This window comes from Neolamprologus multifasciatus, chromosome 14 (genome assembly GCF_963576455.1).
Source record: "Neolamprologus multifasciatus chromosome 14, fNeoMul1.2, whole genome shotgun sequence".
NCBI lineage: Eukaryota > Metazoa > Chordata > Actinopteri > Cichliformes > Cichlidae > Neolamprologus > Neolamprologus multifasciatus.
Genome location: NC_140452.1, coordinates 38,206,524 through 38,222,456, shown reverse-complemented (window position 1 = coordinate 38,222,456; position 15,933 = coordinate 38,206,524). Strand labels below are relative to the sequence as shown.

The window sequence follows — 15,933 nt, the reverse complement described above, 5'->3', positions numbered from 1 at the left end:
CTTAAATGCCTCGTGCTGTCTGATTTTATCATGATGGTGAATTTCTGGAGTAAGTCATTTATAAGTGTGTCTTTAACTTCTGCTTCTGTGTTGAGCTATGTTAGGAACTGCAGCATAAGTGGATGGCAGATGCTACTACCACCTCTGTGCTTAGTCCCCCGTGCTGGGCCCCCAGGGGCCCTAAATCCCTGCTGCCCTTCCCTGCAGCCCCCCTTCTGACATGTAGCATGCCGAGCCGAACGGCGCTTTGCCTATGCATTAGCCATCCATTTCCAGCGGCTGACACCTCTCCAACATAAAACCGTAAGGCGGAGGTAAAATATCTCTCTCCTGGCGAAAATAAAGCTTTGTCTGCCTGCTGATCTATTGGATATAAAAATAAAGCCGCGGCTTTGAAGCAAGCTTTACCTTATGCGCGCCTCTGGTTTTGGCGTACACAAAAGCTCCAATGAAAATGGATAGCGCGTGACTGACCGCCGTGCGTCCAACACAGAAGCATCACTCACTGCACTTCTTATTCCTCCTTCTCCTCCCCATGCCTCTCGAACAGCCCATTTTTTTTATTACATGGACGTTGTTGAGGGCTGAGCTGTTTGTTATCGATCAGTGAATGTCGATAATTATGCAGGGATTTAAAGTCCAATCGGATTTGGAAATTTGTACGCCTCCATATTAAAGAATAAACAGGAGCCGCTTGATTCCTGTTTGATTTTGATTTTTTTTTTTCACTGAGGGGTAAATTTAAAGGTACAAAAATACCCGACTGTTATTCCTCAATATGGGTGTGTATATCCTTTTCGATGAAGACGATTTGGTGGGAAAACAGCAGGGATTTTCCTACATTTCTCCTGCATTTGCACCTTCTATTCAGGCCTGTGGATACAAGCTATAGTTTTTTCCCTGTAAAAATAATTACTATAATAAAGGAGACCACGGAATTTTAACTTCTGTGTCATCACCGACATACAGGCTACGCAAAAGTAGCAAAACAGCAATCGCATTTACTTTTAAATGAGCGAAATTTTTGTTTAGTCCTAGGATTTTTCTCAGAATTCCATTTAAAGACAATTCTGCGTTTGTTTCTGATCTGTCAAAGTTCAAATTGCGTCATCCGCCATAGGGCATAAATCACGTGAGCCCGTTGTCACTTGCAGCAACTGAGAAAGAAAAAGTTTGGTCGTTAAAGAAAAATACATCATTAAAAAAATGAAATCACTCTTCAAAACTCATTCATGGCATTTATTGTTTTCCACTTCTTTGATGATTTGGGGATAAACCTGCTGTTGAAGTGTTTGGTATTAAAAAAATGTGTTTTTATTATTTACATCTGTGAGTTTTAAAGGAAAACGTGAGTTTTAGCCGTGAAAGAAAGAGAAAAAACCTTAATTTCAACATGTGAAAGCCTCTCTGCTATGCTTTATAGTTTAATGTAGATTTATCAGCAGCATCCGGTACTCCCTCACTCCATGCTTACGGGCATTTTTTTTTTTTTTTTTTTTTTTTTGTATTTCAGAGCGCAGAAATCTGCTGCCGTGGCTGCAACAGCGGCAGCAGCTATCTGGCGCTCTGCAGCCATGCAGCTCGTCCCCTGAGCATTGGCCAGCGGGCGATAATATCTCAAAGGGAGTGGTTATCGCCACACATTATATTATAATCATTAGTGATCCCAGCCCTTTCACCTCGACTGCAGAATAAGCGCAGAGTACCATTAATCTAAACTAGTGGAACTGCTTTAGAGCCTGCTTCCCAGTGGCTTCATGCAGAACCATTTCTCACAGAGTCTGACTGCAGAATTTTCATCTCAGAAAAAAGACAGTTGTAGGCTGTTATTATTATTGTTATTATTATTATTATTAGTAGTAGTAGTAGTATTTAATTGGCTGTGAAGGTGAAGTTAAACCCACCTGGTTTAGACATGGGAAGGAGTACTTGTCATCGTTTTCTTTTTTTTCTCCAGACCGTTTCTCTACAATTACATGACTGTTATTTTTCATGCGGGCTTTAAAATTCGATCACATATGACTTGAGGCATAGAAACATTACACTTCTAAAGAAAATGAATATTCCGAGCGTTTATGTATTTCTCATATACATTAGTTATAATCTTGCCTAACTACACTGACATAAAAAAAATCAATATGCTAATCTTTAATTCTTGTTCTATTTATCCAGGACTGTTGTCTGTCAAACGGAAATTACAAATAGAAAAAAATAAATAACGAAAAAATAACATTTGCAAATTAACCAGTTGTACTATAATAGATGTGATGCTGAGGTGTAGATGATGGATGTTATATTCTGACAACCATAAATTGGAATTATATAAATAATAACTGCAATACTGTAAACTCGCTCTTTACCCGGATTAAATTCGCCCCCTAGAGGACCGAGCCGGACTCTGGTGGCGGCCTTGTTTCTGGCTGACCCGGGTTCCAGACAGCGTTACTGTTCTGGACTCCCAAGACCCAGTTCACTGACTCCTAAGATCACACACAAAAACAGGGGATGTAGATGGGTTTGGATGTGGAATCGTGTGTGTGTGTGTGTGTGTGTGTGTGTGTGTGTGTGTGTGTGTGTGTGTGTGTGTGTGTGTGTGTGTGTGTGTGTGTGTTTGGGGAGGGGAGGGTGGGGTTCGGAGATGAGAAGGGACAGCTGTAGGGAGATGATCTATAAATCCCATTGGATTTCTCTCAGCACATGCCCGGGCCGGAGTTTAGAAGTCTGGAAAAATGTTTGCTTAGAGTTGCGCTATTGGCTCAATCTCAATAATCCACATCGAGTCAACCTCGGCATATGTTTCGGGGTGGGGGAGGGCGGGGGCAGGGAGACATGGCTTCTTCTTTCATGTTAGCCATTGGGCCTTTTCTGCTGTACGACCAGCGCGTGGTGGTTTGCGTGGATGGATGGATGGATGGATGAATTTTGGTCCTGGCAGTGTGTGATAATGCCAGAAGAATGACTGACAGACTGGGCAGGACAAGGACAGGGAGGTGCCCATCCCCTTCTCCTCCCATACAGACTCGGTTCTTGAACGTGACGCTAAAGTTGTGGGCGCTGAAACAATTTGCGCAACCAATAAACGGCTCTCACGCATTTTGGACACTGTTAAAATGCGTTTGTGGGCTTGTAAGCAAAATACATTATCTGGTTTTGGTGAAGGAATTTTGTTTTGTGTTTCCTTGCCTGTTTTTTTCTTCTTCTTCTTTTTTTTATAGCAGAAACACGTTTTACTATTTCAACAAAAACAAAAACTTCACTTGGACTCTATCATTACATTTATTTAACAGACATTTTTGTCTTAAGCTACTTGGCAAAAAATGTCTTATTTCTCGTGGACTTCCACTTCAAGTGCAATTTTCCAAAGATGAAAAACTACACAAATGATCTTAAGACAGACAGTTTGAACGGAAATGAAGTTTTTTTTATTATTATTATAAAATAAACGCATTCATACGGTATCAGTGCATCTAATTATAAATTATGCACGTCAGCGTCTGATTGCAAGTTATTTTGTATAATAATAATAATAATAATAATAATAATAATAATAATCCTGCAGAGAGCCAGCACACAGAAGAAGAGAGCAGCGAAATGTATCGAACCGTCCTCCCTGCTCCTCCCCGGTACACTCAGTTGATCAAAGCTCCAGTCGGGGGTGACATTTCTCTAGGTATTAACGGAGTCCACCGTCAATCTGCCCCCTTCTCGGCAGCCTGCCCCCGGCTGTAAGGAAGCATAACCAGACTTTCTCAGCCATGGCTACTCTGGAATCTTCCGGTGCCTCTGTCTTATATTTTACCCCTTTCCCACAATCCATCTAATCACCTGCTCGAGCTTCTGCATTTATCCTTTTTTTTCCCCCAAAGTCCTTCCTCTAGCCGTGCCCCTCATACATTGTTGTGGTGACATTGTGTCTCTAAACTGAGCCTGGAGGAGAGAGGGGAGACAAATAAACGTGTCATGATTAGAATTAATGATTGCATGCATCTTCACAGCCTCATTCATTACCTCAGATTAATTATCTCGCAGTGTACCAGTTCACTTGTCCGCACTTCATAAACCCCAAATCTCCTGGGCTGCTTTACAGCACTTATGGCCCTGATACAAGAACATCCCCTTTCTTAGCATGGCTAGCATGGCCTGTGGTGATCAGAATTACACTTAAAATGATTTAAGGTGAGCAAAATAAAAGTCTTCTTGGCGAGAAACAATAAAGTTAAATTACTGATTAATTTGGCTATTTGATTTTCACTCTGGCAACAGGCCTGCTGTCAGCAAATCCTTCTGAGAAAAAGGGTCAAAAAGGGAAGAAGAAGTTTTGTTTTCTTCGATTTGAGCGCAGTGGCTGTGCCACAAATTCCAATTTACAACTTGTGCCTGCATCAGAATGAAAATATGGGTGAGAATAAAAATCTATTGCTAGTACAGGATTACAGTGGTAAGGTTAAAACCATTTTTGCATTTAATAGTGTCTTTGCCCGGAGGGGAGTTGAGATATTTTTAAGCCTATAGCCTATGTTTTGATTTCCTTCTATTCGTGGATTAATCTGTCTCCATGAGATGAGCTGAATCTCTCTCTCCTTCTCTCTCTCTGGCTTATTTTAAATCAGGCAGAGATTATCCCTACTGACAGGCTATCAAAGCATCTTCAACACATGGAAATAACAACTTTTGTTGTTTACACGGTGCAAGTTTGTGTCGTGATAGCGCGTGCAGGGACTGCGAGATTTCTTTGGCTATTGTTGGATTTTGCAGGACGTTTTTAGTGGGGGAAAGACGAAGAAGAATGAACTCGGCTTTATAATCCAAAAGGACACGCAATACTTCCGTTGTTGATTTTGGAAAAGGGAGCGCTCAGTTGTCAGGCAGCTTATTGACCTCTCCGCCTCTCCCTGTCCTCCCTGATGGAAACAGAACATGAAAGATGCTTCGCAATAAGGAGGCAAGTGTGGAAACGGGTGAAACGAAACAAAGGAAAAGGAAAAGGAAATGAAACAAAAAAGAAAACGAGTGAAAAAGGTGCTGTGTGCGCGCGCGTATTTCCAAGCCTTATCTCTTTCTTCGAGCCAGTAACACATGTCCTGTTGAAGGGGCGCTCCCCAGACGCCGGCCCGGGAGGGAGGCAGCTGGACGTGAATGAGCGGGTGTTTTACATGAGAAGCAGCCCATATGTAAAAGGTGCTGGCGGGCTGTTGCTACAGAATGAATGGGTATCCCCGGGTCATCTGTTCTTCTCTAAAGTGCGCACTTACTTTAAGACGATTTTGTTTTAACAGCGACGACAAATGCGCCGTTTTCTTGCTGCAAATGAATTTATTAAATTATTGTCACACAACAGCCTCTGATTAATTACTCAATACTACTTTCAAATGCAAATATTGGCCAGATAGTGGGACGAAATCCATTAATTCAACGAGCATGCCCCCCTCCCCCAAAGCTAATTTAATTGAGCAAGAAAAAAAAAGTGTTAAATCCTCCAAGCTTGTAAATAATCAACAACACATAAAAGACGGCTAATAATCCAGCCGGCTTTTAGGCTCGTGGTGTTATTTACTAAAGGTGAACTTAAAGTGGATTGGACGTCCCTAATGAATCGTCCGTGATGTCTGGGTCGCGAGCTCCCGACTGGCGAAGAGAGCAAGCTGTCAACTTTAGAGCCTCTCCGTCTTTCACTTCCATGCTTCCTCTCAGTCACACCAAAGAGAAAGCGGCTGGTGTGTATGTGCTACTGCTAAGGACAGAAAAGCGTCACATCTCCTGAACCCAGTCATCGCTTAATAAGATCTCAGCAGTGTGCGGCTTCCCGCTGCGTAATCAAACATTTACCTAATGCATGGTGCGTTCAATTGCAAGGCTGGCAGCTAAGATTTTAACATACAGCTACTTTTTTTCTGTTTTAAAATGACGAAGCCTCCAGCTATTAAATAATAAAGCAATCACACATCAACAACTTTACAGCAATGAACAAGGGAACCACCGCCATGCAGTATGCGCTACCAGCCTCTTCATTCAGAAGACGCCACTATATAGTCTCTACCTGCTCAGATTTGTCCCTCATGTGTCTCCTCGTGGCCAAAAGACACTTTGCTCAGCAGCGGAAACGTTGTGTCTCCCTCCGCGCTGCTCGCCTCCGCCGCGGCTCCTTCCTCCAAACACATTCACTAACATATGACAGTTTGCAGGGAAATTCTTGACAATTGCTATCTTGAGTGTGTGGCATAAATAGCAGGCAGAGTCCTCGCTGGGTTATGATGGGGCGGCTTGATGGTTGCTTCCATGGCACAGCGCTGATTGGTCCGGCTGCGGCCTGACGTCAGGAGGCTGGAAATAAGGCTGGGTTGGAGCTTTAGGACCAAGACAGTGTACTAGAGATCGAGCGCATCCTTGCGTACGCACGGTACTGGAGACCGAGGGGCATCCCAGCACACTGATTACAACCGGAGCGACCGGCGAGTCCCAGCATCCTATCACAAACCAAACATCCAGGATCATCCAACAGAGAGGAAGGGAAACACTCTTTTTTCATCTTCTGGCTGTGTGATTTTGTTTCTCGCCGGGTTTTGAACAGTGGATAAGATGCCATGTTAAAGTACTCTGAATTATTTCTAGGCGTGCGTGTCTTCTTGTGTGACAGCTCTGCCCTAAAATCGTTTTATTAGAAGCCTCTGTCAGCACTGGCTGCCGTACGACGCTCTTCTCTTTGGCCGATGCGTCACCGGGACAACCAAACCGGCTCCCCTCTCCTCGCCTGAGCCGATCGGCAGCTTCCTGTGCTGAACACCTTGGTTGAATTTTGCCACGGATCCATAAAAGGACTGATTTATTTTTTTCAACCTTTTGACTTTTCCTCCAGTGAGGACGCGATCGCCAACCCTTCCTGGTTCTTTGCTTTTTGGGACGCTGAGTCTTTTTACGCATGCAGGGAGAAATCTGTGGTGACACCTGATCGACTGGCTTCTCTTGCGCACGTTTGACCCAGGAGCTCCAGGCGAATCGGGGAGGGAGAGAGCAGATACTCGGTCAATGCTCGGCCTGCGCTGTTGATTTGGTTTGTGTGTTTGCTTCGTTTGTGGGGGGTTGTTGCCCAGCCAAAGCCATGGTCCATTGCGCCGGCTGCGAGAGGCCTATCCTGGACCGCTTTCTGCTCAACGTGCTGGACAGAGCCTGGCACGTCAAGTGCGTGCAATGCTGCGAGTGCAAATGCAATTTGACAGAGAAATGTTTTTCTCGAGAAGGGAGACTATACTGCAAAAACGATTTCTTTAGGTAAGCTCGATGAAGATGGCAGAAACCCTTTGAAAAGTAATGTTTTTGTACTCCTTCGCTCTTTTACTTTTCTTTTGCATACGAATAAGACGCAGCAGGTAAGCAGGGACAAACCATGAAGGAAATTATATAAAGATATTTATATATTTTCAAAAGGAGGACCAAAGGTAGTTATGGCACACAGTGAGACGAGAAAACTATGTTAGAAACCCTACAAACATTACGTTAAACTGCAAACGACCTCAGTCTACCGCAAATTTAGTGGAAACACCTGTATCTTCCACGTTATTTACCATTTGAAAATATAGTCTATTAATTGTAGGTGACCACCAAAAAAAAGGAAAATATTTCTTCGTGGCTCAGACTGCTGTTACAGTTCAAATCTGCTCAATTATAAGTGAAGAAAACCTAAAAGATAACACAAACAAAAATGACAGAACATCCGGTAACAAAGAGAATTCCCCTTTTAAATTCTCTAAATAAACGAATAAAACGACCCGTCCCGTCTTTTGATTAGCAGTAAGTAATTGGAAGCTTGTTAACTTGGATTCTTATGCAAAAACAGCAACAAAAGAGGAGCAGCAACATTAAACGCGTGTGCGCTCACTCTCAGCAGGGGGAGGGTTTGTTAGGAAATCGAGGAAATCACACTTGAAGGGGTTTTTTTGTTGGTTTTTTTTTTTACAGCTTGTTGGCAGTCGTGGGAGCTTAGAGCATCAAACCGGCGCTAGAGAAACCGCTGCCCGGTGTGTTTGCTCAGTCTGGCTGAGGAGGACGTGATAAGTGGATTTGAATAGTAAACTAGTTGAAAAGATCAGGTCCGCAGACGATGCAATCACAGACGTGCAGTCAACAAGCACTGCATGCAACTCAGCAAACATTGTTTAACAGTGAAGTAGATGGCAGGGTGATCATTTATGAGCCAAAATCCAACCTAGTTTTTAAAGACACCTCAAATTGGTTTATTTACTGAAGCTCGACGCTTAAAATACGCGTTTGCAAAGACACACAAAAAACGTGTAAAATGTAAAATAGAGGTAAAAATGTAACAGATGAAATTTTTGTGCAAAGGTTCGCGTTTGTTTGTTTGCTGTTTCTTTAAAGAGGCAAAGCTACTGGTCAGCATTTTCTTTTACAAAAATAATTAAAAGTACAATTATAGCACAAATTATTATTATTATTATTATTATTATTATTATTATTATTATTATTATTATTATTATTATAGCATGTGATATAGAATTCTCCTAAAATTAAAAAAAAACTATCTCTGTATGAATCTTCATTATTTTGATCCGTTAAAATAATGATGGAATTAAAATGTCACATTTAACAATATTTATGACTCGATTTCATTCCTTAAATTACGTTGATATTTAATAGGATGGATTAATAATAAAATATGTATATCATACAAAGATATATATGAGAGAGAGCAAGACAGAAATAGATGATTTGTATCCTTAAGACACAATTGTGACTTCCGGATGTTTATTTTGAATGTTTATTTTTGTGTCCGTTATATAAGTCGGCCCCGTCACTTTGGTGTTTTTCCTTGCTAAATGTTTAGATCATTGTCTCTTTAAAGCAAATACATTACAATAGACAATAAATTAAAAATGCAGAATACCCTTAATAGCAGGAGTAACCACCTCCATCCCCCGCAGGCGGTTCGGCACCAAGTGTGGCGGTTGCTCGCAGGGCATCTCCCCTAACGACCTGGTCCGGAGGGCCCGGAGCAAAGTGTTTCACCTTAACTGCTTCACCTGCATGATGTGCAACAAGCAGCTCTCCACCGGCGAGGAGCTCTACATCATAGACGAGAACAAATTCGTTTGCAAAGACGATTACCTAAACAACACCAGTGTAAAAGACACCAACCTCCTCTCAGGTAGGCAGAGTCCTGCAAGTGTGTTCTGTGAGTGTGTGTACGCAGGGCGAGTTAAATAATAATAATAATAATGATAGATAGATAGATATTAATTTGTTTATTTATTTTTAAAGATGGACTTACAGTGGCTTCCTCATTTCCATGACAGCGCACACGATGGTTTAAAAGCGCGAAATGTTTTCTTTTCAGTTCAGATGATGCTTCTTTTGGCCTGATATGTAGCTGTGCTCAATCTGTTTTATTTTCATAATGTCAGATTTGGCTTTCTTTTTCTGTCCTTCTTCCTTTCTAATTAAGACTGTGCATCCTTTACTTGATATTTAAGCCTCCTTCGCACACATAAATTCTGCTGTTGGTAATTTTTCATTTTGTAAAACAAATGGCTGCATGTTACAAGTAAGGCCCGAATTCAGCACAAAACGGCATCACTGCAAAACGATAATTCCGAAATATAACTTCTAGTTAGCAGTGTTAGCGTGTGTTTGCAGTTTGTCAGTGGTGATAATCCTCGAGTTAAATGCACTTTTAGAGACTCTGGCGCTTCACTGCGATAACACTCCTGTGTGAATATTATTCTAATATTTAGATGTCGTTTCTGCAGTAACGGCATGCAGCGACCCGAGTTTATCACCAGACTCTCAAGACCAGCTACAGGATGACGTGGTCCTAAAGGACACAGAGATAGCCGCGCTGTCCGACAAGGAGACCGTTAACAACGAGAACGACGACCAGAACCTGGGAGGGAAGCGGCGCGGCCCACGGACCACCATCAAGGCCAAGCAGCTGGAGACACTGAAAGCAGCGTTTGCCGCCACTCCAAAACCCACCAGACACATCAGGGAGCAGCTGGCCCAGGAGACGGGCCTCAACATGAGGGTCATCCAGGTAAAGAAACAGCTGCACCCAAGCAGGAGCTCTGCTTCAGCCTAAATTCAGTCTATAAGTCTATATAGGCCATTATCTTTATTATCATTATTTTATCAAATGCGTGTTTCTAAATGTGTGGTCCATGCGGCCTCCTAATGCAATCCTTGATGTAGTATCATAACTTTCGTGGTCCCCGGTGATTTAAACACGATTCTGTAGTAAATCATCTAAATCGTGCAACGTGATGCTTTCAAATATTATGGAAATAGATTCAGGGGACACCCAGGGGTTGAGGAGGTGGGCTCGCGCCTTTTCCCGTTTTATAGGGTGTTACGCACCCATTAAAAGGTGTGATGTAACAGCTTATATTTTATGGAAAAATGTCCCAGCCAAGCTGCCAGACAGCAATGACCGAGCAGGCCCTCATCCCATCAGGGAGGCTCCACCTCCCCAAGCCTCCCCTCTCATATCCTTCACCCCTCTTTAAACGAGGCCTCTTCCCTTCAAACTGCGCGGTCACATCGAATTCATTAAGCCAAAGATTGGCCGATGGACGAGGTTGATTTGGAAATGGGTAATTTATATGGGTATTTTTGATTCTTGGCGCACACGACGGGGCAAAGACGCCAACTGGCGCCGAGGTGCTGGGAGCGCTGGGAGCGCTAGGAGTCCTGGCACAGCGCTGCCATCACGTTTTGCGACCACATTTAGCCACGCTGTGAGCATTTTCAGCCAAGTGGAAAGGCACAAATCTGTTTCAAGGGTCTTCAGATTGTATCCTCACAACAAGCGTGCGTAACAGAAGGCCAAGTTAAACAACAAACGACACATACAACCAACTGTATGTTGTTGTTATTATTATTATTATTATTATTATTATTATTATTATTATTATTATTATTATTATTGATAATCCCAACTGATATTATTATAAATTATGGTTTATTTTCAAAGTCTATTGTGTGACACAAGAATTGGAAATACCTGATAATAAAATGTCTTAAATAAATTATATTTACGCGCCAAAATCACACAAACGTAGCCCTAAATTTATTGCAAAGTAGTCAAAGTAGTAGTGTCATTTTTTAAACTATGGGAATACATTTTTGTTTGTTTGCTTGTTTGTTTAAAAAAAAGGCAAAATGCTTTAACGTAGAGTAATACCGAAAACGTGGAAGCGGGGAGATAGTGCTATTTAATGTGTGTGCGCTTGAGCGAGGAAAGGGGAGAGCATAATTAAAGGAAGCCGGCCTATAGATTAGGAAATGATAACCTCCAAGAGTCCGGTAATATATTGGTAACAACCCGCCTATTAAGTATTAATTGGAGATTTTAAACCCCTGCTGCTGCAGCCTTCAGTCGGAGTAAATGGAGGGTTAAAAGATCATTAGGGAGGTTAGATGGGACTGTCGCTCCTTAAACGATAATTGGGCGCAGTCCTCTTCGCCGCAGAGCCTTGCGAATTTAACGCACTGGCTCAACACGCTTGCCGCATACAGCGCGGTTATTGACTCTAATAAGAAGAGAGCGGAGTAGGTGCCAAGGTAAACATGATACCTAATTACACTTTCCTTTCAATGAGGACACATTTAAATGCCGACGTTTGTTTGCATGTTCAGGAAAAACAAGCAAACCATTGTTTGTTTAGATATTTATTCATAGAATAGCAGCTCTAACCCCTCCCCGGCCGCCCCCTTCCATAATCTCCATTTCTGCCTCTCCTCTCGCCTTTCGCCACAGAATATTGACGTGCAGTCGAAATGGCGTCAGCAGTCTATTGCATGTTTTCTGGGCCACATGATGTGATACACACGTACGCGTGTGTGTGGTTGCGTTTGTTCAGGTCTGGTTCCAGAACCGACGTTCCAAAGAGAGGCGGATGAAGCAGCTGAGCGCACTGGGCGCCCGGAGGCACGCGTTTTTCCGGAGCCCGAGGCGAATGAGGGCGCTGGGTGACCGGTTGGAGCCTGGGGAGCTCATCCCCAACGGACCCTTCTCCTACTATGGAGGTATGCTTGCTTAATATTTTCTTTCTTTTTTTGACACGTTAAATTTCAACCTGGTTCTGACTGATAATGTGTTAGCTAAACATTGAATTGTTAAAAATCTTTTTTGCATCATCTGTTATTTCCTATTAGCCGGTCATTCCTTCTTAATGTTTTGTCTTATATGCCATTATCCTATTCCCGGGGAATTATTTAGGTCTATGCCACTTTTTAAAGACGACCAGTGAGTAGAGAGCACACTGGGTCTGTCCACATTTAACCGTCTTCGTTGTTTTCACACAATATTAAATGTCAAATGAGTGCATAATGTTAAAAAATAAAATGTATGAACAAGCAGTGAAATGATGTAGTTTTCCTACTTACTGTTATTTTGGATGTATTCAAAAACAAACAAAAGAGGCTTTACACGTTTTAGTTTGGGTCATCTCATCCACAGGCTTTAAGAAATGGCTTAGTATGGAATTCACTTCAAGTGAAGTTAGTTTACACCTGAGTGATTTCATACCAACGCGGCAATATTTCATCAAATGCTTTGAAATATCTGTTAATTTTCAGAGAATTCCATTTGTGTCTGGGCCTTTGTCCTTCCTGCTGAAGCAAAAAGTCTAATAATATTCTGCTGAGCTGAAAAAATTGGTCTCAGTAGGTAGAATCGCTGATGAAATGGCCCCCATTTTAATTAATTTTGTGGCCACGTTGTTCTCCCCACCCAATTGCAGTTTTGATTTAAGTGTAACGTGCTCTGTGACTAATGTAGCACAGCGAAGGTCTCTTTTTCTCTAATACAAATCAAGCTATGTATATATATTCAATGAATTCCTCAACATCCCTGGAATTACTTCTGCAAACCCATTGTTCTCAGTCTGAGCTAATGGTGATATTTTTTTTCTACTTCTCTTGCATCTGCAGATTATCAAAGTGAATACTATGGTCCGGCAGGGAACTATGACTTTTTCCCTCAGGGGCCACCATCATCACAGGCCCAGACCCCAGTTGATCTCCCCTTTGTGCCATCCTCAGGCCCCACAGGCAACCCCCTTGGAGGTATGGACCACCCGCTCCCGGGCCACCATCCCTCCACTGAGGTGCAACGTTTCTCCGATATCATGTCCCACCACCCGGGGGATTCTCCCAGCCCAGAACCCGGCATCCCAGGGCCCCTGCACAGCATCTCGTCAGAAGTGTTCGGCCCTAGTCCTCCTTTTACCTCACTGTCACTGAACGGGAGCGGATACAATAACCATCTGTCTCACCCGCCCTCAGAAATGAACGAGGGCACTGTGTGGTAGCTTTGCGAGGGAGCGGACTTTGCTGGCCAGAGATTCGGTAATGAAGGGTCGTGAGATCTGGAAGTGTTGGGGGACTGAGTCCAGAACAGGGACACGGATAATGACTGGGTTAGGGCAGTACCATAAACGATTTTTTCTCCTTTTTTTTTTTGGTGATTTCATATTTATTTATTTATTTATTTTTCCATTTGTTGTTCTTTTTGACAGGAGAGCATATTTAGCATAAAAATGATGCCCCGAAACACTGCAGTATTACGTTCGGGTGTTTTGATTGCTTCTTTCAACTCTTACCCCTACCCAGCCTGCATCCAAAAACTGGACTGAGACATCTCGTTACCCCTCCTGATTCCGGTCAGTGGCACGGCAGAGCGACCAATCCCCCGGTCCCCCTAACACTTAAAAAAAAGGAAGAAAAAAAACCTTTTCAAAATCTCCTGTAATATGTCCTAAACATGAAAACATCCTTAGCTACTGTCAAAGACTTCAATAGCTTTACAGAGAGAGAATAAAGGGGCTAAGGGTTGGTTGTGTGCTGACCTGGCACAGTAGGAAGGCTGAGCGGCATTCAGACTATGTGCGAGGAACTACACGCGTCCCTTGTATTTATTCAGAAGCTCCTCAGACCTCTTGCCTCTCAAGGCTCTGCCATATTGACACTTAACCTTTTTCACAATATGTTTCTGGAGGCCAGAAGAAATGACAGTTTTCTCCTCTGCCTGGACTATTTGTTTGTTTCGGTTTCAGAATTTCAACCAAATCTGAAGAAGGCTGCCTTCAAAAGGCAAACCAGTAAAAGACTCCCTATGGATTGCAAGCCCTTTATTAAAAATGGAAGTGAACTTGAAATGGTGAGATGAAGTCTACCTTCTAAAAATCTTCTACTGGGGTTCTAAATGGGACTTAGAACAGTCAACTGTTTACGTAATATATTCAATTCAGGAGTCCAGAAGTCTCGAAAACCACGTTTTAGAACCTCTCGATCCATATAAAAATGTTCCAAGCAACCAACCAAACTTTTGTATTGATTTCATTTATATTGTACGGAGATAAAAACACATTTGCTGGGGTTGTGGTTCACTGTGCTAGTTTGTACGAGATGTTGTTTACAAAAAAAGGTTTAAAAAAATAAAAACACGAGTAAAGTAGACATTTGACAAATAAAAAAAAAAATAGCACAAATATTGTTAAAGTGCTTTGCACCATCATCGCAGAACGTGTTGAGACAAAATGTAAGTGTTAAAAGGAGTAATCGAATTCTTAATTTTTTTAGTCTGCTGACGATACATTCATAAAACTGTTAATATACTTAGGTTTTATTTTTGTGTCTTTAAAGAAGAAAAATCCAAACTATTAAAAACTGATGATCAAATATGCAGCAAGCAGCTGCTACATCTCTTTGAATATCAAGCCCTCATGGTATGTCTTTTATTGTTCCAATAAACCTAAGCTTATGTGACCTCCAGTGCATATTAGACCATTCACTGTATAAATACCACATGTTGACAAATGTGTTTGTAATAAACTAGAAAATATACGTCATTTTTTTTTGGGAGCAGCTATCTTAAAGTATACCGGACATTACAGTGCATTGTGTTTCACACAGTATTGAAGGTACATTACAGCTTTTGTCCAGTTTCTTGAACTGTGGAATAATTGTCCTTAATTGCAGACACTGATGCTGATTGGTTAATTCTGAATAACTGGACTCGAAAATGATGAAAAGACACAGAAAGAAACAAAAGCAGAAGTCTAAATGAGAAGAGTGATGCAGTGTAGGTTTGTGATGATCATCCTTACCTGTCATCACAGGGTTTTCTTCTCGTCCCTGTTGCAGTGTTGCAACACCCCCTAAACTCTTAGACAAACAGAACAACAACAAAAAAACTTTTTTGCTGATTTGACTTTTTCTCCCAGCAACTTAGGAATTCAGTGGACCAGTTTGCTGCAGCGAACACAAGGGGGAGTGAATACACTCCTCATGCTGATGCGGTTTCTCCTTCCAGCTGCTTTGGCCTCACATTCTTCCATTCAGTTACTCGAGGTCGTCAGCTAATCACGAGCAGTTAGCTGTGCTACTGTGAAGGACAATGATGAAATTGCTGTGGCCGTGGCTCTCGTGTTTGTTATGCTTTTCTTAGCGGGCTCCGGTATTATTATTCCCTGTAGGTTTCTGTTCTTTCAGTGCAGTCTGGCGGCTGGGAAGGACATCTCCCAACTTATTTCGGCGAACATAGCTGCAGTAATAATCAAGAAGCCCAAACACCGAGGCGTGATGTTTTTGCAGGAAAAATGGAAAAATTTTCATACTCGTACGGAAGCGAGTCAGGCGGTGGGATTGTGGTGTGAATCTGGGGAAACCTTTATCTCCCTAACCCCAGCCTGTGCAGTTAGGACTGTATGCAATCCCAGTTTTCCTCCCTGCCTCCAGACTGTAATCCACCATGAATTAATCATGGTCTTGAGAGTTAACCAAGCTTGGGGAGGTGGAGGTAAAGGGTGTGTGGAAGGATATAGGTCTCTGTTGAGCCCCTGCGCTTAGAACTCCCCCTCCCCCCAGTCCACCCACCCACCGTAGTAGCTCCACGCACCGGCGACTGACCGCCCCCAGGGCCAC

General features: G+C 42.5%; 1 protein-coding gene and 1 long non-coding RNA gene across 3 annotated transcripts; one reads left to right on the top strand and one right to left on the bottom strand.

The window, feature by feature from the left end:
- Positions 1–952: 952 nt before the first annotated feature.
- Positions 953–6,244, bottom strand: LOC146504621 (uncharacterized). The gene is made up of 2 exons (XR_014868705.1): positions 6,038–6,244; positions 953–3,927 (listed from the first exon to the last, which is right to left on the bottom strand). It is a non-coding gene; the product is annotated as an uncharacterized LOC146504621 (long non-coding RNA).
- Positions 6,245–6,356: 112 nt separating this feature from the next.
- lhx1a (LIM homeobox 1a) lies at positions 6,357–14,332 on the top strand. Of its 2 annotated transcripts, none has more exons than XM_085130770.1 (5): positions 6,357–7,266; positions 8,934–9,157; positions 9,744–10,042; positions 11,868–12,033; positions 12,940–14,332. In XM_085130770.1, exons 1-5 carry the CDS (start codon positions 7,097–7,099, stop codon positions 13,317–13,319), a joined length of 1,239 nt encoding a protein of 412 aa, XP_084986896.1. In that variant the 5' UTR covers positions 6,357–7,096; the 3' UTR covers positions 13,320–14,332. The 2 variants fall into 2 exon arrangements, with proteins under 2 accessions (XP_084986896.1, XP_084986897.1); XM_085130771.1 differs by having other exon boundaries at positions 6,360–7,266; positions 9,759–10,042.
- Positions 14,333–15,933: the final 1,601 nt, after the last annotated feature.

Bases quoted from the DNA above. Each gene is read 5' to 3' on its own strand.
- lhx1a (XM_085130770.1), top strand. From the start codon at position 7,097: ATGGTCCATTGCGCCGGCTGCGAGAGGCCTATCCTGGACCGCTTTCTG. The intron at 10,043-11,867 runs GTAAAGAAACAG...GCGTTTGTTCAG, and splicing joins TCAACATGAGGGTCATCCAG to GTCTGGTTCCAGAACCGACG. The intron at 12,034-12,939 runs GTATGCTTGCTT...TTGCATCTGCAG, and splicing joins ACCCTTCTCCTACTATGGAG to ATTATCAAAGTGAATACTAT.